Raw genomic sequence first — 25,995 nt, 5'->3', positions numbered from 1 at the left:
GCGGCCATCGTCCATTTCTCTCCCCGCATCACTCTGCAATCCTCCTCACATCACCCTCGCCCGCCCCCTGTGTATGACGCATCCTTGCCGACTCGGAGGGCGATGCGGCCCTTCTGAGTTTTCGACCATGCAAACCGGGCGGGCGTCTCTGCGGCTCGATTGGCCTCTCGCTCCACGATTGGCCTCTCAATCCTCAAAGCTTCATCCCGCCGGACATCCACTCATCCCGCCGGGCAACTCCTCATCCCGCCGGGCAACACCTCATCCCGCCGGGCACCCACTCATCCCACCGGGCACCCACTCATCACCCCGAAGTACGAGATGCTTCTACAAGCCGGCGTACGAAATGTTTCTACGAGCCGGAAAACGACATGCCCCCACATCTCTCGCCTGCTCCTCCCCTCCCAGCGCTTCGCCCGCTCCTCCCCTCCCAGCGCTTCGCCCGCTCCTCCCCTCCCAGCGCTTCGCCCGCTCCTCGTCTTCCACCCTATCTCTCGCCCGCTCCTCCCCTCCCAGCTTCGCCTGCATGACACATAGCGCACTTCCCGACCCAACGCGTACGCTTCAGGATGCCGCGTCTCCGCCACGGTCCAGGATGCCGCGTCTCCGCTACGGTTCAAGCTCCCGCGTCTCCGCTACGGTCCAGGATGCCGCGTCTCCGCTACGGTCCAGGATGCCGCGCATCCGCTACGGTCTAGGATGCCGCGCCTCCGCCACGGTTCAGGATGCCGCGTCTCCGCCACGGTCCAGGCTGCCGCGTCTCCGCTCAATCAAACGCCGCTCAACCACACTCCGCTCAACCACACTCCGCTCAACCAATCGCTGCTCAATCAGACACCGCTCACACAAACGGCTTCTTTGGTCGTGCGACAAAACTCTGAGCGCTGTGCGACAAAACTCTGAGGGCCGTGCGACAAAACTCTGAGCGCCGTGCGACGAAACTCTGAGCGCCGTGCGACAAACCTCTGAGCGGCGCAACCTCACTCAAGCCACAGGACGGGCAGCCTTTCAGCCACGGGGGCGACGAGGGAGCGAGCCACGGGGACGACTGGTGTCGAATAGTAGCTTACGCCACGCGTGGGTTGGTCTCTTCCCACGGTCCGGGCTCGTGACTCGCTCGTGGCGCAGGTGTTTGGATAAAAACACTTCATTCCTGAATTCCTACCCTCTTCCAAATTCCTACGCATAGTCTACCATATTGTTATTATCACAGAAAAGTATGGCCGAGCCTCTCAAGGAGCTCGAAGAAGCTACGTGCTACGCCAACTTTGATCGCTCCTTCCCGATTCGGACATGCCGCTTCTCTGCCTTCTCGCTCACCCTCACCCCTCCCTCTCCGTCGGACGGCTCTACTCTCACATTTCCCTTCAGCTCCACACGTCTATCAGCCCATCAAACAGCCACTGCATTGCTTTTCGGCCCGCTGTGCTTGCAGCCAGCTGCTTGAACTCGGGATCAGCGCGCAAAAATGGTTCGGAAGCCGCAAGGTGCGAGGCGCGCGGGGAGGAAGGGCTGATGAATGAAGGGTCGCGCAGGGTCGGAACAGGGATTGGAGCGTGGGATACGCGCACTGACGCGCGGGTTGGGCTTGGGTTTCGTGGTATGGACGAGCACGGCGCTTTTTCGTATATCGCCCCCCTTCGGCCGCGCTCCTTTAGTACGGACGCCGCCTTTTCTTCTTATGACGGCCTTACATTGCCGTTGCCCCATTGCGCGGGATTACACGCTTCGGCGTTCATATTTACCGAATATTTGTAGATTATCGGCGATTGCGCACATCAGCCTTCGGGCGATGGCGTCGCCTTCCCTGCAGCCCGGTGGCGCGGGAAAAATCATCTTCTTGCTTCCTACCTTCATCGAGCCCGAGCAGAGACGACGAGCAGAGCCCCGAGCCCCGAGCAGCGCCAACGAGCCCCGAGCAGAGCACACACCGCACTAATACGCTGAGTTCTCCTTATTTTCACCTCTTCCTTCCTGCAAGCGTTGGGCGACGCCCGGCGCGTTAACTCATATCTTCCATTCCCAAAGACGCTCTACGCGTCAAGCGCGTATCTACGACTCCGCCCCTTTCCCTCGCTTCCTCGCTAGGAATCGCCTCAATTCCACACTGGGATGGCTGGGACGACGACCGAGCCACGGGGGCGACTAGGGGGCGACTGGGACGACTGGGACGAGGGAGCAACCAGGACGAGTGGGTCGAAGGGGACGACTGGGTCGACTGTGACGAGGGAGCGACTGGGTCGACTGGGACGAGGGAGCAAGTGAGTCTGAGGCGGCCTACAGTATCTCGACCCAGAGGCGGTGCTTTTCGACCCAGAGACGATGCGATGCGTCTCGTCATATTCGACCAATTCGGCGACCTCGGTACTGGTGGTCAACTCGCAGCGCTTCAGTTCAGGCGGACAACGTCGACCTCAGTACTAGTGAACAACGTCGACCTCAGTCCGGGTGGACAGCGTCGACCTCAATCCGGCCGAATGACGTCGACCGCAGGCCAGGCGGACAACTTCGATCTCAGTACTAGTGAACAACGTCCGCCTCAGTCCGTGCGGACCACATCGACCTCAGTCCAGGCGGGAAACTCTAAGCGCCTCTTCGACCTCATCCTTCGACCTCAATCCAGTTGGAGGACGATGGGCCCCGGCGACCTCAGTAGTGAACAACTTACCCCGCCTCCTCGCCAGCCACGGATGTTGGAGGTTCGCCGAGCAAGCCACCGAGGTAGATGCATCTCGTCGAGTTCGCCAGCCACTGATGTCGAAGATGCGCCGAGCACGCGAGGACGAAGGGCGATGCGCCGCTTCACCGATAAAGCGAGAACGAAGGACGCTGCACCATGCGCCCCCTTCTCATCCCCCCTCTCCCCCCCTCTCGCCCTCTCCCTCTCCCTCTCGCCCTCTCCCTTCTCACGCCTCCCCCCCCCCCCCCCCCCCCACACGCATCTCACGCCTCCTCACGTCGAAGGCACCCGCTTGCGGGGACGCCCCAGCTCTGCGTTCCGCGAGCTAGCGGGCGAGGCTCGGGGAGCAGGCGGGCGAGCGGGGGTCGGCGAGAGGCTCATGCGCGCGAGCCAGGGAGGTCGGGCGAGGGTCGGGGAGGCAGCGGGGACGCCACACCGCTTCATTTCGCCTTCTCTGCCTCTCCCTCTCCCATCCACGTCAGGGCGACGCCCCAGCTCTGCGTTCCGCGAGGCAGCGGGCGACGCCCAAGCTCTGTGTTCCGCGAGGCAGCGGGCGAGGCCCCAGCTCGTCATTTAGCTTGCGGGGACGCCCCGCCTCTGCGTTCCGTGGGCCAGCGGGCGAGGCTCATTCCGCGAAGCAGTGGGCGGGCAAGGCTCTTCATTCCGCGAGCCGGCGGGGGAAGCTTGTCAAGAGCGAGCAAGTGGGGGAAGCTTGTCAAGAGCGAGCGGGCGAGCGAGAGTGAGAGCGAGTGAGCGGGTGAGGCCAGGCGAGGCTCGGCGGGGAGAGTAAGGGGCCGGGTGGGAGAAGGTCGTTGAGAGTGAGCAGGCGGGCGGGCGGGCGGGTGGGCGGACTCGAGGGGAGCAGGCAGGCGGGCAAGGCTCGGCGAGAGTGGGAAGCAGACGGGCGGGCGGACTCGAGGGTCGTTGAGAGATAGTGGGCGAAGGTCGTCAAGGACAAGCGGGCGACGCGAGGCTTGGAGAGCGAGCGGGTGGTCGAGCGGGGGGAGCCAGCGGGGGAAGCTCCTCGATTCTTGCGTGTCGCTTCTCCTCGACTCCTCCCGACCTCCTCCAGCACCCCTCCCGACCTCCCCAATCTCGCATGGCTTGAGCTCCCCATCACCCCTCCCGACCTCCTCAAATCGGCCGACTGGTGAGCAGCGCGCTCCTCCGATGATCAGCGCGCGCCGCTCCTTCGACGGTCAGCGCGCGCGGCTCCCTTGATGGCCAGCGCACGCGGCTTCTCCGACGGCCAGCGCGCACCGCACCTTCGATGGTTAGCGCGCACCGCACCTTCGATGGTTAGCGTGCACCGCTCTTTCGATAGTCAGCGCTCCTCAGCTCCTTCGATGACCAGCGCGCGCCGCTCCTTCGACGGCCGGCTTGTGGTCTCTGGTGGACGAGTCTGACGATGGTGTGGTGTGTGAGGGCAAGTCTGACAATGGATGGTCCGGCAGTCTGGTAGACGAGCCCGTCGATGGTGTGGTGAACGAGTCCGTCGATGATGGTCTGGTGGACGAGTCCGACGATGGTCAGCGCGCACCGCTCCTCGCTCTCTCCACCCGCGTCCTCCAACTCCGCTTTCTCCGCCCGCTCTCTCCGCCTCTACTCTCTCCGCCCACGTCCCCTCCGACTCCCCTCTCTCTGCCTTCAACCGCGTCCTTCCCCTCCCGCGCCCGCGTCCTCCGCCGCTCTGTCCTCCCGCGAATGAAGACGCGCCCCGTCCGTCTCGAGCTGGATGCGCCTCGTTCGTCGCGGACTGGACGGGCCGGGCGAGCTCTTTCCCTAGGAGTCAAGCGGGTTCTTTCCCCCTCGGGTCGGGCGAGCTCGTCCCCTCCAGTCGGGCGAGCTCTTCCACTCTGGAGTCAGGCGAGCGGTTCCACTTCGAGTCAGGCGGGCTCTTTCTCCCTCGACAGTCGGGCGAGCGCTTCCGCTTCGACAGAGGGCGGGCTCTCTCACCTCGAGTCAGGCGGGCTCTTTCCTCCTCGACAGCGGACGAAGCGCGCCTCCCTCGCCAGCGGACGACAAGCAACCTCGAAAGCGGACCAAGCGCGTCTCCATCGACAGCGGACGAAGCGCACCTCTCGACAGCAGGCGGGCGAGATCTTCGAAAGCAGGCGACGCCCCAGCTCTCGAGCGAAGCTCATCGAGCCAGTTGCAGACGAAGCGCGCCTCCCTCGACAGCGGACGATGTAGGACTGTCACGTTTGTGCCAGCCACGCTCGCCTGGACAGCCCCTCTCACTTGAGCAAGGGTAACCCACGCTCACTTGGGTATCCGACGCTCACTTGAGCAGGGGAAATTAATCGAGCAACGTCTTCCTCCCGCTTGCCTGGGTATCCGATGCTTGTCTGGGTAACTGACGCTCGGCTATACAGCCACGCTCGCCTGGGTACCCGACGCTCACTTGGGTGATGGACATTCACTTGAGCAGGGGTAATCGAGCGATGCTTGGGTGCTCAAGCGACGTCTTCCTCCCGCGCACCGGTAGTAAACTCGTTGGACTTGAATTACTAGTGGCCGCCGGGACCTCAAGTACTAGTCGCCGTAGGGAATCCAAGCAGCTTCCGGGTTTTTGTCCTTCACCCCGGAGCTAGTGCCCTGTCCGAAGCTAGTACCCTGTCCGGAGCCACTGTAGTACCCTGTCCCGAGCCACTGTACTAGTTCCCTGTCCAGAGCCAGTACCCTGCCTTGACTGGCAGCCATCCCTTGACCGGCTTGACCGGCCGTCCTCTCTTCATCAGCCCCGTCCTCTCTTCATCAGCCCCGCTCTCTCTTCACCAGCCGACCTCTTTCTTTGCATCAGCTATCCTTTTTTCATCAGCCGTCCTCTTTGCATCGGCCAATGGATACCGCGGATGCTGAACTGGATCCCTGTTTCTCTTCCGGAGATCCCCGTTTCTCTTACCGGGAGATCCCCTGTTTCTCTTGGAGATCCCTTATCCACCCCGCCCATGGTCTGCGTCGAAGAAGCGATGCCTGCTCGTAGTCTGCTTTGAGGAAGCGATCAATGCACATCCGTGGTGCGGGCGAGCAGACTCGGGGCGCGGCGAACAGACTCGAGGCGCGTAAACACGCTGCGCGTGGCGGGAAGGAACATGATCACCTGACCGCGTTACGGTGGGCTATAACTCCGGCTGTTTCCAGCTGCCAATCTTTGCTCATCGCCATATTGTGCAATTCATCGCCATCCTCAGTAATCTATTACCATCCTCCTGTGATGCATCACCATCCTCTGTACGACGAGCGTCTGCTTTCCATGCTCTGTGCGCATATTCAATACTGCATTCTTTTGTGGTACGACTACTAGAGAAATCCGTAGTTAACGGACCGTTCATGCACACCTCGGCGAGGACGCAGACAATCCGCCTTGAAGACGCACGCAATTCTCCTGTGAGGAAGCAGACAATACCCCTTGACCCCCTATGTATGCTCGCTTCAGTGGGAAGCGTTGTCCTCTTCAGTGGGGAACGATGTCCTCTAGGACGCCAGCGTTGTCCTCTCCAGTGTCTAGGCAGCACTGCATGCGATGGGAGACTACTGCATGCGCCCTCCATTGGGCTTCCTACTCGTACGTACTCGAGGCTCGAACGACCGCATCCTGCCTCGCGTTTCGTCTCGGGGACGAGTGCCTGTGCGGATGCGCGTCGAGCGCCCGCACGCGAGTGGTATATAATGGACGGCGTTGAGATCGGCGACGCACAGTATACTTGCTTCCCCGCTCCTCTGTCCGCGCGATGACCATCGCCACCACAGCTCTAACTCTCGCGGCGCTTATCGCGGCCAGCCCGTCGGTCAATGAGGTTGGTCTCCCTTCTCCTCCTTCCTCTCTCACTCCCTCACCTTCCCGATATCCCTCTCTCACTCCCCTTTCTCTCGCCCTCCCTTACCTCCTCCATCCCCCCCTCTCATCAACCCCCTTACCCACACACAACCCACCCACCCACATATAACCCACTCTCGCCCACATAATACTAACCCACCCTGCCAGCGCGCCACCTCCTCGACCATCTCCTGGGCCTCCTGCACCACCCTCGACTGGCGCTACGCAATTGGCGACCCGCTCAACATCACGTGCGGCTTCTTCGAGGTGCCGATGGATTATGGGGATGCGAGTGTAGGTGCGTGCAATGCGGACGCGTCTGTGGGTGCCTGGACGGTTTGGGGATGCCGGTGCAGGTTCGTGCACGAGCGCATGTGGTTTGGGGAGGAGGAGAAAGTGAGAGAGAGGTGGAGACGAGAAAGAGGGAGGGAGAAGTGGAGACAAGAGGGAGCAGTGCAGACGAGAGACAGAAGTGGACCGAAGGCGAGAACCCAAGCACTGAACCCACCCACAGGCACCGCCAAGCTCGCCGTCGCCCGCTACCCCGCCCAGGGCGAGCGGAAGGGGACGGTGTTCGTCAACCCAGGCGGGCCGGGCGGCTCCGGCGTCGCCTTTGTTTTGGGCTATGGACCCGACCTGGCTGCGATGGTCGGCGGCGGCTACGATGCGATGGACGGCGGCGGCTACGATATGGTGTCCTGGGACCCGCGCGGCGTGGGGCATACCGAGCCGGGGGCGCCGGGATGTTTGAGTGAGCCGTTCTGTTCTTACTCTTTTTTCTTTTCTTGGTTCTCCTCTGCAACAGACGCCCCGCCACTGACGAGAGTACGAGTATAGCCGACGAAGAGTGGAATGAACTGTTCGAAGGGACTATGGAAACGGAGGGTTTGGACATCAGGGGCAACCTCTCGGACGGGGATCAACTCACGGAGTTTTATTCGCATGTGGACGAGATGGAGGCGAAGTATCGGGCGCTGGGGCAGAAGTGTGCGGAGGCGGATAGCGCGGGTGGGTACATCTCTCATTATTCCAACTATCTGCTAACAATGCGGTCCACCAACGCTCTTTCGACGATGCGGTTCACCGACTCTCTCTGAACGTTGGGGTCCACCAACTCTCTCCTGACGATGAGGTCCACCAGCCAACCTCCCCTACCTCGGCACCGCCGCCGCGGCGCGCGACATGGCCGCACTGGCCGACTACCTCGACCCGGGGGCGCAAGAGATCAACTATTGGGGCTTCTCGTACGGGAGCATGTTGGGGTTTGTGTTTGTGAATAGTAAGTCACGGGCGAGGTCGATCCCCTACTAAGCGTCCATCGATCCCCTCCTAAGCGTCATTTCTTTGTTAGGGCGAGTCGAGCGCGGTGGGATATCAGACGAGCGCGGCGGGCTATCCCCTCCTGCCGTCGTCCTTCGTCCAGCCTACCCCATCATTGTCTCTCCCTCATCTTTCCCTGCCGTTTCATCATACCCTGCCGTTTTTGCTTGAACCTGCGCTCCAAATGCCTGCCTCGCACTCTTCTCCCGACCTTTGCCAGATTTCCTCTTCCGGCCATTGCCAGCTTTCCTCTCCCGGCCTTTTCCAGCTTTCCTCCCGCTTCCGCTTCCTTCTTCATTTTCTTCCGCTCCCGCTCCCTTTCTCATTTCCTCCCGCTCCCACTTCTCCTGTCTACGTTATATCACGGCTTGTGTGGCAGCCAGGATGGCGGGGGCCATTCAGACGGAATAGACGCGCGTACTAACTTCGTCCCGTAGTGTTCCCAGACCGCGTCGGTCACGTCGTCCTCGATGGGTGTATGAGTGAGTGTTCTCTATTTTCGTAGGCGAAAGACTTGGCGTGGAGGGAGTGCGTTGCTGACGTGGAGAGAGTGCGTCGCTGACGTGGGTAAAATACGTCTCTGACGTGTAGAAGAATGCGTCTCCGACATGGAGAAAATACGTCGCTGACGCAGTACACATGTACAGACCCGCTCCTGTACGCGAACAAGCCAACGACGGAGGTGAGTGCCTCTGCTGGCGACGTAGAGTTCTCATCGTAACGGTCGTACTCATCGTAACGGTCGTACTCATCGTAACGGTCGTACTCATCGTAATGGTCGTACTCATATCCCACCCAGTACTTCCCTAACGACGTCGTCGACGCGGACGAGGCCTTCGAGGGCTTTACCACTGCGTGCGCGCTCGCGGGGCCGGGGAGCTGTGCGTTGGCGAAGAATACCACGAATTCGGGAAAGAATGAGACGGACTCGAGCGAGGGTATCAAGGAAAGGGTGCAGGGGATGTTGGATGTGAGTGTTCTGCCAGGGTGCTAAGATCATCCTTGTCTTTGGTTGGCGACGGAGTTCGTCTCTGATTCGCGATGGAGTTCGTCTTCGATTCGCCACGGGGTTCGTCTTTGACCCGCGGCGGAGTTCATCTCTGATTCGCGGCGGAGTTCGTATTCGTGACTATTGTCTACTCTGTGCCGCCCTTCCAGTGAACCGGGACCCCTACTCCACCGACAAAGAAGCGGCGGAATGAGCACTCACCACCCACCCAGCTCGCCCACACCCTCGCCGCCTCCGGCGCGGACCTCAGCGACACCATGACCTCCGCGCAGGCCCGCACCTACCTCTTCGAAGCCCTCGCGGAGCCGACGAGTTGGGCGAGCTTGGCGGGGTATCTGGAGGCTTATGGGGAGAAGTTGCAGGGGATGGCGGCGAACTCCACATCAGACAACTCGACTAGCACGACAAACTCCAGCGCGAGAAGCAAGGGGAGCTCGAGCAGCACGCCTGAGGCGCACGCGTCCTTCAAGCACCGCTGGCAGATCCCCACCAGATCTTTGGCCGATAGCACCCCGTCCAAGCGGCAGGTCGCCCCGTCGAAGCGGCAGGTCGCCCCGTCCAAGCGCCAGGTTGCACCATCCGAGCCGCACACCTACGAGTTCGAGGCCATTTACTGCGGGGACGGCGTTGATGCAGACACTGTTCCCGACTCCAGTTCACCTCCCAATTTCGACATGACCATGCGCGGCGGCTTCGAGGCCATCGCCTACGCCTCCACCAACGTGTCCGCCATGTTCGGCCCCCAATGGGGCGCGCAGGGCAATCTGTGCTTCGCGTGGCCGGCGCGGGCGGTGGAGCGGTATACGGGGCCGTGGGATAAAGAGCTGAAGAATAAGGTGTTGGTCATTGGTACTACGGTGCGTACTGTGATTCGTGTCGTCGCCATCCAGGTTGCCCCGTCAATGTTAGGTCTGAATAGCTTACTGACCTGTCCTCCTCTCAGGCCGACCCCGTCACCCCCTTCGAGAACGCGCAGCTCATGGCCGACCTCCTGGGCGACAGCGCCGTGCTCGTAAGGCAAAACGGCTTCGGGCACGCGAGCCTCGCGGAGAAGTCGAGCTGCACGATCGGGGTGGTGAGCCGGTATTTCCAGGATGGGGAGGTGAGCGGGATTATTTCCTTCCTTGCAAACTTACACCACACACCTTCGTTGTGGGGATGAACCATACACATGATATACGGTACCACGACCGAGAGGTGGGCTCGAGGCTGACTGATCTGCAGCTCCCGACGGGCGACGACACGGTGTGCGAGATTGATGATAGCGTGGTGCTATTCCCCGACTCCGACGTTACTCAGGCGCGCGTCAAATCGGAGATCCTGGCAGCGTCGGCGGTGTAGATCTGTCTTCCTTCACGGACTGGTCAATCTCGCACCGACGACAGTCACTGTGTGCCGCTCGTTCAATGACAGACGCGAACAATCGTTCTTCCTAACTTATTACACGTACCTTCTGTCTTAGGGACTGGGATCAGGGCTGAGCTGCAGGGAGAGGGAGAATATTCTATGCTATAGCTCGAAGCAGACAAATGATTAGGCTACAGAGAATGGGAATGATGCAGAGAAGATTACATTGCGTTTGGATAGCAGAGGAAAGGACAACAGGAATACATTACTTCTTCCTTCACACGTGGGCTCCTTCGCCCTCGCGATGCTACTTGCACCTCACAGTGTCTCCCACCCTCCAGAGTCCACCGTACTCTCAAGCTTGCGCGCGATGAGCGTCGGTATCCCATGATTCAGCCATATCTTGCGGATGTCCTCCCACCGCGCATGGTGTAGGTACTGGCGACGACCGCGTCTGCGCAGATAAGGTCAGTCACGTGACCCCCACTGTCCACAAGAACGCACCTCATCGACGAGTCCATCTCGCCATGCGCATCGAGGTACGGTGACGGCGTGAACGCGCCGTTGTTGGCGTAAAGGTAGAGCACCGCACAGCGCTTGACGAGGAAGAACACGCCGATAGCTCCGCCGCATCTGCAGACACAACCGTCAGCACACGAAAGACTAACTTGGAGCTGATCACTCACTCCCTCATATGCATGTTGCACTCCCCGTGCTCCCCACCGCCCTCCGTGTCCTTGCAGCAGTCGCTCTGCAAGCAGCACGCCGTCCCGCATAGCAAACACAGCGCCGCATCCGCCGGCACCATCTTACAGCTCGCACACCGCATCGTCCGCTCCTGGTCGATGAACAGCGTGTCCAGCATGGCGGGCAGCCGCGCGAGCTGGTAGACCACCGGGTAGTCGAGCACGACCCCGCAGTTGAGCTGCGCCGCGGCATGCGAGTGCCCGTAGTGCGCGCACCAGCCGGACAGCGCGTTCTGGAGCGTGTCCTGGCGGGGGAGGTCTGCGAGCGGCGGGATGCCGAGCAGGGTGAGCAGCCGCGAGTACTCGCACTCGGCGCTCATGCCCGCGCCCTCGGGCACAGCGAACTGTCTGGGCAGAGCCGCGCGGCAGAGGATGGACGCGCGCCGAAGGAAGGGAAGCGTGAACGCGTAGAGCAGCCGCTCAATACGCGCCTCGCCGAAGGTCTCGAACACGAGCGTCGCGGTGTGCTCGAAGACGGGCGAGTGGCGAACGACGGACATGAAGAACATGCGCACGTCGCCAAAGATGCCTTCGTGCTGCCGCCGCGTGAGCTGCATTGTCGCTACGCTCCGCGTCTTGTTGAGCACGTAGACGAGGCCGATGACGGTGCGCGCGAGGCAGGCGTAGTATGTGAGGACCAGAACATACTGCAGCATCTCGGGCGCGATTGCCGCAGTCTCGACGAGCACCGTGAAGGGGTCGCGTAACAGCAGCGGGTATGAGAACGATGTCAGCGATGTACGACTCCATTCTGGCAGTAAGCGCTTGATGATCGCGTGCTGGACCGCCTCCCGCCCTTCATCAAGCCTTCCCTTCAGGTGCAAGGCTGCAAGCTTCTGCAAGCAAGTAAGCAGACCGCGGATCATCCGCGCTTGAGGTTCCGACAAGCAGTCCGCCACCACCGCATGCGTGCCCTGCTGTCCGCGCTGCGCGATCTCCATCGACGCAATCGTGTAGCCCAGCAGCTCCTCAGGTAGGTAGATCCCAGCGCCACGCTCGCCTGCATCGGGCTCCGGGCGGTCGCGAAGATGTCGAGTCTGCGCGGACACGGACTTGCAGATGTGCATCACAGTGTCGAGCATCTTGTGCGTCTCGGCAGCGTCAGGCTTGTCCGCGGCGCGGATGGCCGTGCTGTACGCGGGGTCCTGCGCCGCCCAGAAGACGAATTCGCCAGTGCCATTGCGGAACTGGAGCGACTCAAGCTGCGGATCCGGCTTGGACTTGAGGATGCTGATGCTGGCGGAGCGGATCCAGTCCGGAAAGGGGAGTGGGCTAACGGGAGTGGGTTGCGCGTCGATGACAGGGAAGATGGCGTTGCCAAGGCTCTTACAGAGCGGGCAGATGTACTCTTTCCGCGGGATGCTCTCCGGGTGGTTGCGGGTGGTCTGCGCGCGGTGTCGCTGGCGGATGGAGACGCTGTACACCTGGAAGCACTCAAGGTGCATCATGTGGCTGCAAACTGAGGAGTGAAGACCGAAGCGGGTGAAACTTGGTTGGAAGGCGTCTAGGTTTGGTGGCGGTAATGGTGGAGGCGTCCGCGAGAAAGCTTCTTCAGGCGGGAATCTGGGAGGTTTCGTCTGGATCGGACGATCCAGTGACGGTGGGGTCTGCAACACCTCGTTGAGGTAGGCCGGATTCGCGTCCGGATGTCGCCGCATAAACCGACTCGGCTGAACAAGACCCAACGCGCCGAAGGGTTTGTTGGCGTTGAGGTCCTCCTGGCACACGATACACGTCCCATACGACGTCGCCTCCTGCGTCGCATCCTCCATATCCTCGTCCTCATCGTCATCCAGGTCGTTGAAGTTCACCGCAAAACTCGCCTGCTGCGCCTTCATCTGCTTCATGATCGCCTCCTGCCGCGCCTTTGCTGCGCGCTTCTTCACTTCCTCCGGGTCCTCCGCTGGCTTCGTTCCCTCGTGCGCCTGCCGCCGCCGCGCGACCTCACCGGACATGCCACGCTCTTCGATCCGCGACAGGATCCAGTCGATGCGTGGCCGATATGTCTTGTACAAGTCGTTGCGCTCCAGCGCGCAGAGTACGTCCAGCAAGTTCTTCTCTTCAAATGTCTTCGTCACCGCCTTCTCCGCAAACACCGTCGGGCGCTCAACGATGGCGAGCATCATCATGTGCAACACCTGGTCCAAGATCGCCTCCGCCGACGGTGGCGTCGCGCCCGCGGACTCGGTCAACACGAGCACGTTGAACACCGCGTAGAATACGATCTGAAGCAGCACATCTGACTCGAACGTCACAGGCAAGTTGGCGAAGGGCCCAAAGTTGACACCCCACGGCTTGGGCGTGATGACGGGGTCCGTCTGCCCCGTCTTCTTCTTGAGCCGCGCGCGCAAGATCTGGTCGACCTCTTCACGCTTGTTCCGCGTGTAGTGGTAGAAGAACGGGTTGACCTCGTCGAAGCACTCGTCGCGGAGCTCGTACACACCGATATCCGTCGTCGCCTCCGGTGCCTTGAAGTTTGCCACCTCGTGCAGCACGCCCTCAAAGCAGGTGTCGTCGACCAAGCGCTCCGCCACGCGTTTCACCAGGTCGGTGAACGACGCCGGGCCCATAGCAAGCGCGTGCACGATCTCGCGGCGGACAGCGAAGCGTATTGGCAGGCGCGACGCATTCGCGTTCTCGCTGAGCACCGTGATGAGCACGTATAGTAACTCCTCAACCATGCCGCCCAACTGCCCGCCGTCGTACACCGGATGGGTGACGACGCCAGAGAAGTAGCTGGTGAGCCCGAAGCGGTCAAGCATGGTGACGAGCACGGTCTCGGGGTCGAGGATGATGAAGGCGGTCTGGAGGATGAAGAGGTCCTGATCGTAGCAGAGCTCGCGCAACATGAAGTCACGGTAGTGCAGCAGCTGACCACGGATAGCGAAGCCGTTGCGGACCCAAAGACCAGTTCGTATCTGAGCGATCATGGCGAGCACTAGGGACACGTTCAGCATCAGAAGGTGAGAAGAGAAAGGCAGAAACTGACCTCGTAATGGGAAGTCGATGACGGTCAGGATTGCCTGCTCACTCGCGTAGCGGAGGACGACTTCCCGCACGCTAGTGAGCCCGACCGCCTTCAACGACTCCTCAGATAGCAAGTCGACATGTTTGAAGAGCTCCGCGAGCAGCCAGTGCAAAGAATGGTGGAAGCTGATCCAACCCTCGAGCACGTTGAAATCGATGACATTATACGAGTTGCCGCCGAAGACAACCTCATGGAACGCGATGGGATGGAACTTCGTCCTGTCCAGCCGCTTTTCCGACAACGTACACACCATCAGGATGTGGTGGATGATCGTCGAGATCGCCGCAATGAGCTCCGCCACGCCGCCATGCGAGAACGCCTCCCCGTACACCTTGATCACCCGCGAAAGCGACAGGGTAACGTTGAACACGCTGATCCACGCATCCGTCTCGTACTCCACATGGTTCGTCGCCGCGCGCTTGTTCGGGTTCACGCACATGAACAACTGGCATGTCTTCGCGAACTGCGCGAGGTACTCCCGATTGCGCGCGATTTGCTGCTGCACGGGCTCGCAGTGACACAAGTAGCGCAGGTCGCTGAACACGGGCATGAAGCGCTTCGATTTGAAGGGGAAGCTGTCGACGTCGATGGTGGCGCCGGCCGCGGGCGGGTATACGATGCGCTTGTCGACGATCTGGTTGGTGAAGAAGGAAGTGATGATGGCGAGGATGCGGGTGACGATCTTATGCTGGCGCGCAAGGTGGCTGGCGACCGTGGGGGTGGTGAAGAGCTGGAGGGCGAAGTACTTGATAGATGTTTCGGCTTCGCGGTCGACCAGCAGGTATGCGTCGATGATGCGGTGGTATACGTTGGCAAAGTGCCCAGCTTGACGGACATTAGCTAAAGCACGGAACGCAAAGTTGAGTGCATACCTACTGCCAGCTTGTGCTCCTTGCTGATGGACACGACCGACGCGTATATCTCCTTCAAGCTCAATCTCGGCTTCTTCCAAAGACGAGTGTGGTATAGGAAAAGCATGTCTAGGCGTTTAGGATTGGGTACATCTTTCAATGAAAGGCGATTGCTGGTAGATGATGCGAATGAGATGTTCTCCTTCCTCTGCGCAGACATGAGTTCCGCCGCGACTATCTCGCGGAGGATGAGGGCGTCCTGACCCATTCGACATCGCGTCAAGTCGAGCAACCACTCGATGATCACGCCGACGACTTGCTCGCGGAATGTATCGTACGCGCGCCGTATAGTGACGCCAAGGTCGATCTGCGTGATGGTTTGTGCGATCTCGAGCATACGCGTCGCATTGGAGTTCATCTCGATGACCTCGCGCCCGTTCTCCTCCATATTCCGCAGGATCTCTGAGGCTTCCTCGCGGCTCCTCCCCAGCAGATCGCGCAGGACCTTCGCGACCTCGTCATACGAGTGTTTATCGTCGTTCCAGAGGACGATCGAGAACACATCCTTCGTCATGGGGTCCGCTGACGGCTGCACGCAGAGTTCGGCTTCGTTGGCGGGCACGGAGGGCTCCTCGGGCGAGTAGTCCAGCGTGTCGATGATGAAGTCGAGCGCATAGCCGACTGTTCGCCGCATAGTCTGCTGTAGCTCCTGCGGCACGTCGATGCGGAAGGGGTAGTCCTTGACGGCAAGGTAGTCCTCAGTAGGCAGAGTGGGTCTCATGTCTTGTGATGGAGTGTCTGCGGGAGGGTGGAAGGGGCAGCCGATGGACTCGCGCCATGCTTCGTCGTCCCCGCAGTCGCAGCACCCGCCGGGCTGTTGCGCGATGAAGAAACTGACGTTGTGATTGCTGTGGTCCGTCGCCCTGAAACATCGTAGACACATAACAACCGAATCGTCCGTCGCGCAATCTCTACGCGAGTGTCAGCCATACGCGCAAGCTCGCACAATAAGCATACGCACTTGCATCGGTAACATGTCTCCCCCTTCCTGAATATCCGCCCACACGGTCTCCCTGGAATGATTGGGTCCGGCTGCGCGGCACCACAGAAGTCTTGAGCGACTTGCACTTCGCTCAGCGTCGCGTGCAGCGGCAAGCTCGCGTTGGTGTCCGGCAGGAACAGGTGTGAATATTGGCCCCAGAACGCCTCGTATAGTTCTGAGAGGATCTCTGCACGCGTTGCTGGTGTGAATACATATTTTCGCGACCCCGGCATGGTCTCCAGGACAAATCTCAGATGCGAAAGCGGATCGGAGGGCATGCGCTCGCGCGAAGCGCCTGTCGGAAGGAACTTCGAGAAGGAAAACGAAAGCCCGGACATCGTCGACAGAGCAGCCTCAGCGTCGTAATTGCGGGTGGGATGAAGGAACTGAGTGCGTCGGCGACGCAGCTGATGGCTGCCAATAGCAGCGTCTTGGGCCTTGGGCGCGTCATGAACGAGCTGACTAATTTGGGATCTATCTCCTTTCGGAAGTCTTTGTTCTTTTTGCCTGCAACCTCGGTTTGAGGTGACTTTCAGAGCTTGGTGAGTTGACAAGATAGTAATTCCAAGGTGTCGCAATCCTTGGCGAGAACCAGCGCTTATGAAGTTACTGTAGTCGCTACTGCAGTGAACCAGTCGCATTTTGTGCCATGCAAGTTCCGGATGGGAGACTTCTGCTCAATTTCGCGTATCTACGTAAGAGTCATGAAAGCCGTGTAAGGAAGAGATGGAAGCCATCATTCAGTATATTACCAACAAGTCCTGTACGCCATTGCGACCTGAGAGGACCGCGCGAAGTCCTTGTAGTATTTGACGCGCAAGCAAAATCGACAGCATCCAACTCACGAAGAAATTCAGTAATTACAATGATCTCGAAGGCGACGAAGATGCGATTCATGGATGTTCACAGGCTTCACCGCATAGCCACGAATTATGGGGCTGACCGCGTAAGTGTAGCCAGGATCCTGCGTGTCTTCTGCAAATTCGCGTGTAATCATACCATGCGTTACCAAGAGTACAGCACTTACGGATGAGGCACGGAAAGGAAAGTTTGATATGACATATGCCGCATAGCCCAGATATAGGTCACCCCCTAGGACATAAAGTTCCTCCTGCAGATGCGCGAGTTTTATTGAGTTGCCAAGGACGCCAGATAGAAGAGCAAGGTGAGACTCGAAGTGACGAGGATCCGTAGCACATCAAATGAGGATCGTTAAAGAAGTGCAGAGACTTGCCGCCGCTTAAGTCACGACTCACCCCGAGTATTAGGGTGCTCTTGATGTTCAGGATGTTCAAGAAGATGACGTTGAACAGTCGCCAGAAAATCCAGAGTCAATGACAAGTTTGCGTGGATGTGATTCCGACCATTGCAGACAATTGAAGAACGTACTGACTTCCTGATTGCTTACAGTCACTTGCAGAAAAGGTGGCAGGCCCGCGCCCGCACTTTTTGCTGCACGTGGGGCGCGTCGACCAATGCCGTCGCCAGCGCAGTCGTCTGGATCGCGACGACGCCTAGGATTGGCCGCGGGCGCCTCGTGGCAGCAAAAACGCGACGCGCGGGCTTGCCAACTTTTCTGCAAGTGACTGTACCACAACTCAAGAGGGAAGGGAGATGAAGCGAGAAACGCGTAAAAAGTATAGAAGAGTGTTGTAGCGGGAGAATCAACCCAGATACTGCTGAAGCTGACAGTTGAAAGCAGAGAATAGCCATTATATCCCCCAAGGATGGACCAAGCATCGCCCATGGTCTGCGCATCCATCATCGGTGCAATGACGTCTCGGAGGGCTGAGAGAATTGTGCATGCTTTTCGGTGGTCTTCGGTATCGCACCCTGTGGTCTGTGTAGTGGAACGGAGAGAAATTGAGATATCTTTCCATATCTTACCCGTCATTGTCCAGAGAAAGACCTCTCGAACGGAGAACAATAGGTCTGCGAAGCGCACGAGATCCCCTCTAGTGCAGCATCGTCCTTTTGTGCGAGGCTTGTGAAGAAGTTGTTACGGAGGAATCAAGAGATAAGTGAACGAGTAACTCGCTGGACGGCACTCTACAATTATTTGGTAGAAGAAAGGATGGTGACGGTTCAAGGAATGAGGCTCGTGGGAAACGTGAAGGCGATGATAAACAGTGAGCAATAAACCGGCCGTTGCCGGATCCTCCTTCCTTCTCGCCGTCATGCAAGGTGTTGGACAGTGTATATATTATATGCCCCATATTCGTCGGACGATCAATCGCAAAGAAAATGCTCTTCTTGACGCAGCTTCCCTGGAATGCATCACTTCCTCCACAGATATAGCTACAACGTCGTGAACATTGACCACCCGCGGCCCATGACGGACGAGCAGCCGAGGTGAGTGTCGCGCCATGCGGTATCTGGGCGGACGGGCTTTGCGCGCTCGATAGGCGGCGCAGACGGCTCATCCCCTTTATGTCATGGAGTAGGGTCTTTGCGTGCGCTCGCGTCGTCGTCCTCCCTCCGCACAGAAAGTGGGCATAGGCTGACACTCCATCCCTCTCAGCTGGCTCTTCGCCGAGACCTTCAAGTACCTCTTCCTCCTCTTCACCGATGAGGACCGTTTGCCACTCGATCAGTGGGTGTTCAACACGGAGGCGCACCCGTTGCCCGTGTTCGAGTGGCGGGGGTGGGAGCGGGAGGCGTATGGGATTTAGGTTGGCCAATCGCTGACCTCGATGAGGTGTGGACGCGCCGGGGGCGCTGAGCGAGCCGGATCAGGATGGGGCGAGTCGGGAGAGACGCATGCACTGAAGAAAGCTTGAGGGAGGGAGAAATGGAGAAGCAATAACCACATCGCACCACGACAGTGAGTGCCGACCAGCATATCAGATTACTTACTGCTCTTTAATGGGACTTTGGACTCGGAATCTCCGCGGATACGTTCTTTCGCTCGTGGCAATAACTTATTCATCGTTCTTCTCTGATGTCTGAGACCGTTCGAGTTGCTTTGTGAGTGTTTGAGTCGCTTCCGCCTTCCATCTTCATCGATCCCTCCGAGTTGCTCTTCCTGTCCCGTTGTGGCCCTCGTCCTCACCAGCTGCTCCGCGGCTCTGCGCGAATGCGAGTGCGAGTGCGACGGACGCGCAGGGTTGTTTGGCTTTACTCAGGCTTCAGCGCAGGCGAGAGTACTGCATATCTGCCTTCCCAGCTTCTCTTGTGCCGAATCTCCTCGTCGAGCTTCTGCAACCTCTCCGCTGAACCTCGACCTTCCGTCCTCGTCGGCGCGCAGCATAACGCCACTAGTCGAAGGATGATGCGTGCCTTTCACATTCGGGTACGGCATCATCTCACTCGCTTCAGGTCGTCTTGGCGACTCCTACCTGGCCGCTGTCCCGCGGGCTTATCTGACGGTCAACTTACAGCAGGAAGCGCTACTGTTCTAAACCGCGGCTTCACTGGAGTGAAGTCCTAACCCCCGTCAGGATCTGCCTTTGGACCGTCTGTCTCTGACTTCGATCCTGATCCCTCGCATTTCTTCCTGACTGTTGCTACACAGCCCAACCACTTTCCGCGACTCCCCGCGGTCCCGCCCCATGGTCGCCTCCGCAGTTGTCGGCGGGGACCACAGAAGGGCGTCGGGGAAGATGTGCGCCACCGTAATCGTGTCGAGAAGGGCGAGTTCGTTGGGGTAGGCGGGCGACCTTCTGCATCTCCCCGCGCAGGGCTTCCTTCTCTTCTACAATCTCTACTCTGCTGGGTGAACGTCCAACATATCCGCACATGATATCGTGCGGGTGGCGCATATGCGGTCTATGTTTTTCGCTCGCCAATCGCACGGTATGGCTCGTCCGACCAGCATCTGTATGCCTTGTTCTCCACTTCCCGTTCCTCCCTCCCTCCCATGTCCGCCATTATGCTTGCATTCCGACCTCATCGCTGTGCGGAGGAGCCCAACATTGAGCGTGGCTTTTGGCCGGCCCCGCGGTGATGGTGGCACGCGCCGAGTGCCGTTGCACGGCTCAATAGACCGAAGCACGCTATATGACCGTGGTACTGCCCCAATATGCCGTACCACGCTTCATGTGCCGCAGCACCGTGGAATGAACGCGAAATGAATGCGGTACGTCGTGGATGGAACCCTCGGTCATCAGCGCTAACGCTCAACAAACTCTCCAGGGCTGGCTATCGTGGCTACCAGGGCGGTGGCGCCCTGTTCTAGCCATATAGCAGGATGGCAGAAGCACGCCTGGGTAACGGGGGCGAGTGAGACTTTTAAAGGCTGAGTGTGAGGGGAGACTCACTCACTATCGCCCCTTGCCTTCGCCCCCTTCGTCTCCTCACACCATCAGCCTCTCGACACGATCTTCACGATGTCTGTCGCACGCGCGATACTCAGCACGGGGCTCGTGGTCCTTGACCAAGTCGCATTCGGCGCCAGCGCCGCGCCCGGCATCTATCACACACCATGCGGCCCTACGGCGCGCTCTAGCTCACCGGGGCACTCACGACAAGTCAGTCCCTTCTCCTTCCCTTACCTACCTAACCACAGCAATACTGACCTCGTATCACAGACACAACGCACCCTCCTCTCCGCTCTCGCCCTCTTCGAGTGGCTCGCCGTCCTCGACCTCCAACACTCCGCCTACCACGGGCACTCGTCCCCCCTCGCCTTCCTCACGCACGCCTGCCAGACACGCTCTTATGCGGCCCCGGGCATTGCCGCGTGCGTCCTCGGCGTCCTGCTCGCCGCGCTCGGGGCGCTCATTCGTTGGGATGCCGGGGCCGTGAGCAGCGGAGTGCCACGCGTCTCGCGCGCGTCGCCGGTGCAGTCGAGGTGGCACACTTTCGCGCGGCATCCCGAGGAGGCGGGCGCGCTGCTCTTCGTCGCGGGCGCGGCGCTGACACATCTCACGGAGGGCGGAGTTCTCGTCGGGTGCACACCATCGTGGGAGACTGGGATGGGGAAGGCGGTAGCTGCACTTCTATGCGGGGCGTTGGCACTGAGAGCGAGCGCGGGTGAGGTTCGGATGCGGGAGCGGGAGATGCGGGTGGCGTTTGGGAGGCGATGGAGCTCGTACACGAGTGTCGTGCGGTGGAAGGTGATACCTGGGGTGTATTGATGATCTCTGTGTACAATTAGGGCGCGCTTGATTAACTCGAAGATACCCATAGCTAAAGGGATACGGACCTTCGGCTATAAATTTGAAGTTGTATGTTCCCTTCCAGTGCGGCGCATGGATTGTCAGTTCGAACCTGGGATGCGAGTGTAAAGATACAGCTGCGCATAAGAGGATGGGGATCCAATCGTCGCACCTCCGAAGCTTGATGATTGACATTGGGGAAAGGTTTCTCCTGGATTGTCAGTGGAAGTCACGCCGGTCGATCGAGAAACGACGTTGAAGGTTCGAACTCAGGATGTTATCAATACTAGGCAGATGCATAGCCTCAGTCGTATCCGTATACACAACTTTGCACCAACCAGCTCCCTACTTAATCGGCTTCTTGGCGGGCTGCGTCAGGTAGCCTCGCAGCTCCTCCAGGCTGAAGATGGCTATCGACATACACATAGCAGACCAAACACACCAAATAGGGCACGGGGCCGAAGGACACTCATGATCGACGCGTGTGGTACGCTTGGTCCTGCGGTGGAGACCCTGGTTATCGGAGAAACGCGTGGTCAGGAAACAGGCGTGCAGGCATTCGGGCGGCGAGACGCCAATCACCGGGCGTATGGCGTAGAAGGTGCCACTCCGGTCGAGCTGGCAAGGACCGTCAGCTAGGTGGACAGCTCCAGGAGGGCAGCACCACTTACAATGGGCCCTGATATCACCTTGACCCGAACGCCCACATACTTGGAGTCACCGCCTTTGACCCTGACTTCATCCTGTCAACGACCTACATTAGCTCGAAAGAAAGAGACATCAATGGCGGATTAGCAAGGCGGCGTAAGGGTGCGATTGAGGACGGAAGCCAGCGGTCATCACTAGACTACGCTAATTTCGGGGAAAATCGAATCACTTACCCCTGGCTTGAGCTCCTACATGGCGAGGAAGCCAAACAACGCCAGCAGAAGCGCCAGCGAGGCAGATATGTGTCGCCGCAGAGTGATTCATCGAGAAGAAATGAGGTTAGCATAAAGAGCAACGATGAGTGCGTGAGGAAGAGGAATAAGTCGGACTTCTAAAGACTCTCTTTTCAATGTTCTCGATAGGGTAAGGATGCGGCATGGCGAGGAGAAAGTGAGACCTGCTAGAACTCTGGCTGACACCGCAGAATTCACTTATATCTCTCGCCATTGAGGTATAGCGTGGCGTCCGAGGTCCATGCACCGACTTTCTCGAGACGCTAGAGAATACTCGGATGCGCTTCGTGGGTCTTCGCTGCGCTCTTTTCGCGTCAAAGCTTCGACTCAAGATATAAGCTCTATTGTCCTATTGTCCTCGATTTCTTCCTAGTGAATAACATGCAGGACGAGACCATTCGACCAGCTCTCGTCGCAATAGAAGACCGCGTCGCACGGTCCTGTCAATTGTTCACTCGGCTCGATAGTCTCCTCACAGTGAGTGAACACAGCCTCAATTACTGAGCACCGAGTTCGAGAGCTCGATGATCTGTCGTACCAAGCATCCTTGTCGAAAGAGGAACACCGGCGAAAGCAAGAAGGGCGTGGGAAGAGAAATCCAGTTCTGACGGAATCAAACACGGATCAAACCATCGGCGGTTGCCGATTCATCCTTGCTTCTCACCGTCACGTACCGCACAATGCAATCCTCCTTTTGGCTTATCCCTTGCCACTGGTCACGCGCTGCCTTCAGTTCTCGAACTTTTGGTACTCCGAACTCAAGGACACAGCACAGGGTGCGCGCATGGTCGACGCCCTGGCAGGCCAAGCGCCCAGCGCCCAACCTGCGTCGCACGAGTTGCGCAAGGCAGTTTTGTACTTTCCGGACCTGGTGCAGTTCATTCTTCGTTGCTTTGAGAGACGCCGCGAATAAGCCAAATATGCTTAGCATGGCGACGACAATGATCTATTCGTCGCTTCAAGCAAACACCCAATCGTGCTCATAGAATCGTCGCCCTGGTGGGTCTGAAGGACTTTACTTTCCGTCCATTATCTCGCTGCGGGACATCACGCCGGTCAAGCGTCTACCGAACCCGTCATCTGATAGCTTGATCAAGCGCCGCCGAGCGCTCAATGACACCCACCCTTACCACCTTCATCGCCGGGCGCTTACACTCCCTCAGGTACCTGATCTCGGCGATTCCTCTGAGCCTCATGGATCCCATCCCGCGCGTGAACAGTCCGAACTCCTGCATCAACATGCCGAAGCCCTTCCTTCTGTACCGCTGCGGGCCAAGGTCCGGTGCTTCTTCAAACCTCTTTAATGCTCGCGGCCCTTTTCGTCGTCTCTTTCCGAACACTGTTGAAAACCCTCTGTGGGTGCCTTTCAATGGAAACCCCGGATCCGTGCACGCCCACGCTCCCATTGAGCACTGAACTCTGATGCGCAGAAGCCCGCTCCTGCGGGGCGCACTGTACTCAGCCCGACCCTTTCGCAGCCAAGCGCCACCACGATAGATCGCCCGGCATCACGAGAGCGAGTGATGCTATGCAGCGGGGCGGTCAAACGCGTACACAGCGCTCGCCCGCCAGAGCCGGAGCTAGGTATGCATTCACTCCTGGTCGCGTGTACTCATTACTGATCGCGCGCATTACTAGCTGCTGATGCCCATAGATAAGGCGCGCGTATGTGCCCTGGGCGAAGGTGCTGCCTCTGCTGCTGCTTGTCTGACGCCAGCGTCCTGTCGGTCGTTTCTGCGCACAGGGAAGACACGAACGATGGACGACGGCGCGATACCCTACGTCGGGAATCCGGAGCCGGCGTTTGGGCCTTGGTTCATCGTTGTGATCCTTTCGTGGACGCTATGGGGCGTGCTTACGCTGCAGGTGGTCAATTACTACTACGCGTACGTGTCGACCTTTTCAGGCCCGAGATAGAGGGTTACCGACGTCTACAGGTACAAGAGGGATCGAGTGCTGCTGAAGTGGCTGGTACGTAGGTTGGTCCGTTGCACGCGCCCCTCGTTCACTTGAGGCTCGCAGGTGGCGATTGTCTGGTACGCACGGAAGTGAATAACACTGGTGATGGTCTAATCGTCGGACTTCAGGCTGGCAGATACGGCGCACAAGATCATTCTTCTGACCGGAGGTGCGAACTCATTGCCTACCCACGATTCGTACTGAATATCACCTGTAGTATACAGATGCCTCGTCGCGAACTTGTACGCTATGCTTCCTCTTACTCGACCGATCTGGCCGATATTCTTTCAGCGGCTACCTGAGTCCTGTCAAGGATGTATCCCTCATAAGCGTACGTCTATGCCCCTCCCTTACGCCTTCTTTGTTATTCCAAACCTCTGCTCTCCACTAGGGCGAGACCGCACCCCGCGTCTTCGTCACCATCCTCGTGCAGGGATTCTGCTTCTCGCGCGTGTATATCTTTGCGCGACGCACTTACTCAGGTGAGTACGAGCATTCTTAAATAGAGTGGCCACTCACATCTCCTTCCGTATAGCTTTACTAAGCGCGGTGGTCCCCGCCGTCTATGTGAGTATCCCCAATGTCAAAATTTGCCTCGTTACTGACCAATCCACGCCGGCAGGTCCTATCCGTACTCCTACAGCTCGGTGAGCCCCTCGCCTGCGAGTATCACGATACAGCGCACTAAGACAACATCTGTAGGCTTCACAATCGGTGCGTGCGCTGCCAGTTTCGGCAGGAACCTATGCTAACGACGAGTCCTTCAGCCTGCCTGATAGTCACGTAGGTCCCCGTCCGCGACCCCTCGATACCTCTGACGATCTCTCTCAGGTTTACCGCCGACGACTTCGCTGACTTCGCATCGAAGACGATGTCGGTGAGATACAGATCTCCTTCGCGCCACTGTATCTAGCCGCTGAAGAAATGCACGTGCTCGTAGATCTCTGCACCAGGCTATCTGAGCACGGCACTCGGGACCGACATCATCATGGCGAGCTTGATGACCTTCTTCCTGTACCAAGAGTACCGCAGGGGGCATTACGACGGGTACGCCTTCCTTGGATGCAAGAGATTGGAATGCTGATCCTCGTACTAGCAGGACGAGCAGCATGCTACGCCGCCTCTGCATCTTCTCCGTCAACACAGGGACGTGGACGGCCGTGTTCGCCATTGCTACGCTCATCTTGGTATGCGCAGCCCTCTCTCCCATAACTTCCGAACACATTGACCAATGAATTTTCAAGTACGAGCTGCGCCCGCTCGACAACTACTGGGCGATCTTCGACTTCGGCGTCTGCGGCGTCTATAGCAACACCCTTCTCGCCAACCTCAACGCGCGGAACTACGCGAGGGGAGACGAGACGGTGACGTTCACCTTCGACAAAACTGGATCACCCAATAAGACCGGGTCGCCCGGGCGCGGACTACCTCCCTTGAGTACTGGCGATACGACCACGATGGGATATTCTGGGTATGCGACGGGGGAGACGCGGTTCACGAGTAGTGGGCGGACGGACGAGTCGGTGACGCCGAGGGACTTGGGGACCTTCGTGACGGCGAAGGAGGAGCTGAACTCGCCGACGAGTAAAGAGGGGAGTGTACGTGCGGGGAGCAGCTTTCCGTCCCTGAGCGGTTGAGCTGATATATCTCCTCTGCAGGATGACATTGTATAACACCGCTGTGACCAGGACGAACGCGAGGTGGCGAAGGGTATGTAGTGGGTAAAGTGTACTAAGTAGCTTGAGGACCTTCGATAATTCTAATCACGCTCTCCATGCTTCGTCTTCTCATGAACTCGATTGTACACCCGAGGTGGCCTAGGTCTTGGATGGCGTCTGCAAAGGAGCTGAGGCTCTGGTCGGGGTGAACGCCGCTCGTGACGGCGGCCCGAAATACCCGAGTTCCATTTGTGACTTTCTAGCCGCACCTCTCTTCCGCCCACCATCCCCCTTTCCGTTGATGCACCTTTCGATTCTATATACTACCATGAACAACATACCATCCCTCTTCACCAGAACCCCACCATGAACATCTTAGTGCCTCATCCGAGGCAGTACAGGCGCTCCCGCCAATTGAGCAACCTCGACGCGTTCCATCACGACAGTTATGACCCTTTCCAACAGTCCCATTTTCCTGGGACTCCTATCTAATCA

At 58.9% G+C, this 25,995-nt stretch overlaps 8 protein-coding genes across 8 annotated transcripts; 7 read left to right on the top strand and 1 right to left on the bottom strand.

Annotated features, from left to right (window-relative positions):
• Nucleotides 1–127: 127 nt before the first annotated feature.
• On the top strand, nt 128–925 carry SCHCODRAFT_02673668 (uncharacterized protein; the record flags this gene model as incomplete). The annotated part of the gene is made up of 3 exons (XM_050346685.1): nt 128–348; nt 409–477; nt 517–925. 3 exons carry the CDS (start codon nt 128–130, stop codon nt 923–925), a joined length of 699 nt encoding a protein of 232 aa, XP_050196993.1.
• Nucleotides 926–1,202: 277 nt separating this feature from the next.
• On the top strand, nt 1,203–1,933 carry SCHCODRAFT_02129416 (uncharacterized protein). Its single transcript, XM_050341882.1, has one exon. The coding sequence runs from the start codon at nt 1,294–1,296 to the stop codon at nt 1,756–1,758; it is 465 nt and encodes a 154-aa protein (XP_050196992.1). The 5' UTR covers nt 1,203–1,293; the 3' UTR covers nt 1,759–1,933.
• An 80-nt stretch (nt 1,934–2,013) lies between these two features.
• On the top strand, nt 2,014–4,930 carry SCHCODRAFT_02557977 (uncharacterized protein). Its single transcript, XM_050343733.1, has 4 exons — nt 2,014–2,261; nt 2,318–2,721; nt 3,753–3,878; nt 4,035–4,930. Exons 1-4 carry the CDS (start codon nt 2,113–2,115, stop codon nt 4,871–4,873), a joined length of 1,518 nt encoding a protein of 505 aa, XP_050196991.1. The 5' UTR covers nt 2,014–2,112; the 3' UTR covers nt 4,874–4,930.
• Nucleotides 4,931–6,414: 1,484 nt separating this feature from the next.
• SCHCODRAFT_01342708 (alpha/beta-hydrolase) lies at nt 6,415–10,392 on the top strand (the record flags this gene model as incomplete). The annotated part of the gene is made up of 10 exons (XM_003026532.3): nt 6,415–6,480; nt 6,669–7,251; nt 7,338–7,508; nt 7,642–7,779; nt 8,258–8,302; nt 8,468–8,502; nt 8,620–8,790; nt 9,042–9,686; nt 9,773–9,931; nt 10,054–10,392. 10 exons carry the CDS (start codon nt 6,415–6,417, stop codon nt 10,168–10,170), a joined length of 2,130 nt encoding a protein of 709 aa, XP_003026578.1. The 3' UTR covers nt 10,171–10,392.
• SCHCODRAFT_02594164 (uncharacterized protein) lies at nt 10,316–16,263 on the bottom strand. The gene is made up of 6 exons (XM_003026426.2): nt 15,823–16,263; nt 14,823–15,772; nt 13,912–14,775; nt 10,863–13,860; nt 10,681–10,809; nt 10,316–10,630 (listed from the first exon to the last, which is right to left on the bottom strand). Exons 1-6 carry the CDS (start codon nt 16,179–16,181, stop codon nt 10,495–10,497), a joined length of 5,436 nt encoding a protein of 1,811 aa, XP_003026472.1. The 5' UTR covers nt 16,182–16,263; the 3' UTR covers nt 10,316–10,494.
• Nucleotides 16,264–18,003: 1,740 nt separating this feature from the next.
• On the top strand, nt 18,004–18,777 carry SCHCODRAFT_02644863 (uncharacterized protein). The gene is made up of 2 exons (XM_050346406.1): nt 18,004–18,195; nt 18,365–18,777. Exons 1-2 carry the CDS (start codon nt 18,116–18,118, stop codon nt 18,513–18,515), a joined length of 231 nt encoding a protein of 76 aa, XP_050196990.1. The 5' UTR covers nt 18,004–18,115; the 3' UTR covers nt 18,516–18,777.
• A 1,238-nt stretch (nt 18,778–20,015) lies between these two features.
• On the top strand, nt 20,016–21,111 carry SCHCODRAFT_01217575 (uncharacterized protein). Its single transcript, XM_003026531.2, has 2 exons — nt 20,016–20,312; nt 20,373–21,111. Exons 1-2 carry the CDS (start codon nt 20,172–20,174, stop codon nt 20,919–20,921), a joined length of 690 nt encoding a protein of 229 aa, XP_003026577.1. The 5' UTR covers nt 20,016–20,171; the 3' UTR covers nt 20,922–21,111.
• Nucleotides 21,112–23,641: 2,530 nt separating this feature from the next.
• Nucleotides 23,642–25,515, top strand: SCHCODRAFT_0114273 (uncharacterized protein; the record flags this gene model as incomplete). The annotated part of the gene is made up of 15 exons (XM_003026530.2): nt 23,642–23,769; nt 23,821–23,854; nt 23,906–23,919; nt 23,971–24,011; nt 24,067–24,173; nt 24,234–24,324; nt 24,378–24,409; nt 24,465–24,489; nt 24,545–24,556; nt 24,610–24,625; nt 24,674–24,719; nt 24,783–24,889; nt 24,942–25,029; nt 25,087–25,440; nt 25,501–25,515. The coding sequence occupies 15 exons, from the start codon at nt 23,642–23,644 to the stop codon at nt 25,513–25,515; spliced, it is 1,110 nt and encodes a 369-aa protein (XP_003026576.1).
• Between the last annotated feature and the right edge of the window lie 480 nt (nt 25,516–25,995).

This window comes from Schizophyllum commune, assembly GCF_000143185.2.
Source record: "Schizophyllum commune H4-8 unplaced genomic scaffold SCHCOscaffold_17, whole genome shotgun sequence".
NCBI lineage: Eukaryota > Fungi > Basidiomycota > Agaricomycetes > Agaricales > Schizophyllaceae > Schizophyllum > Schizophyllum commune.
Note: the sequence above shows the minus strand (reverse complement) of the source record. Positions and strands in the feature narration are given on the sequence as shown.

Excerpts from the sequence above, each read along its gene's own strand:
- SCHCODRAFT_02129416 (XM_050341882.1), top strand. The coding sequence starts at position 1,294 with ATGCCGCTTCTCTGCCTTCTCGCTCACCCTCACCCCTCCCTCTCCGTC.
- SCHCODRAFT_02644863 (XM_050346406.1), top strand. The coding sequence starts at position 18,116 with ATGCATCACTTCCTCCACAGATATAGCTACAACGTCGTGAACATTGAC. Across the intron at positions 18,196-18,364 it reads ATGACGGACGAGCAGCCGAG|CTGGCTCTTCGCCGAGACCT; the intron begins GTGAGTGTCGCG and ends CATCCCTCTCAG.
- SCHCODRAFT_02557977 (XM_050343733.1), top strand. The coding sequence starts at position 2,113 with ATGGCTGGGACGACGACCGAGCCACGGGGGCGACTAGGGGGCGACTGG. Across the intron at positions 2,262-2,317 it reads CGACTGGGACGAGGGAGCAA|AGACGATGCGATGCGTCTCG; the intron begins GTGAGTCTGAGG and ends TTTTCGACCCAG. Across the intron at positions 2,722-3,752 it reads TCGCCGAGCAAGCCACCGAG|CACCCCTCCCGACCTCCCCA; the intron begins GTAGATGCATCT and ends GACCTCCTCCAG.
- SCHCODRAFT_02594164 (XM_003026426.2), bottom strand. The coding sequence starts at position 16,181 with ATGTCCGGGCTTTCGTTTTCCTTCTCGAAGTTCCTTCCGACAGGCGCT. Across the intron at positions 14,776-14,822 it reads GGAGCACAAGCTGGCAGTAG|CTGGGCACTTTGCCAACGTA; the intron begins GTATGCACTCAA and ends ATGTCCGTCAAG. Across the intron at positions 10,810-10,862 it reads TGCAACATGCATATGAGGGA|ATGCGGCGGAGCTATCGGCG; the intron begins GTGAGTGATCAG and ends TTGTGTCTGCAG.
- SCHCODRAFT_01217575 (XM_003026531.2), top strand. The coding sequence starts at position 20,172 with ATGTCTGTCGCACGCGCGATACTCAGCACGGGGCTCGTGGTCCTTGAC. Across the intron at positions 20,313-20,372 it reads CACCGGGGCACTCACGACAA|ACACAACGCACCCTCCTCTC; the intron begins GTCAGTCCCTTC and ends CTCGTATCACAG.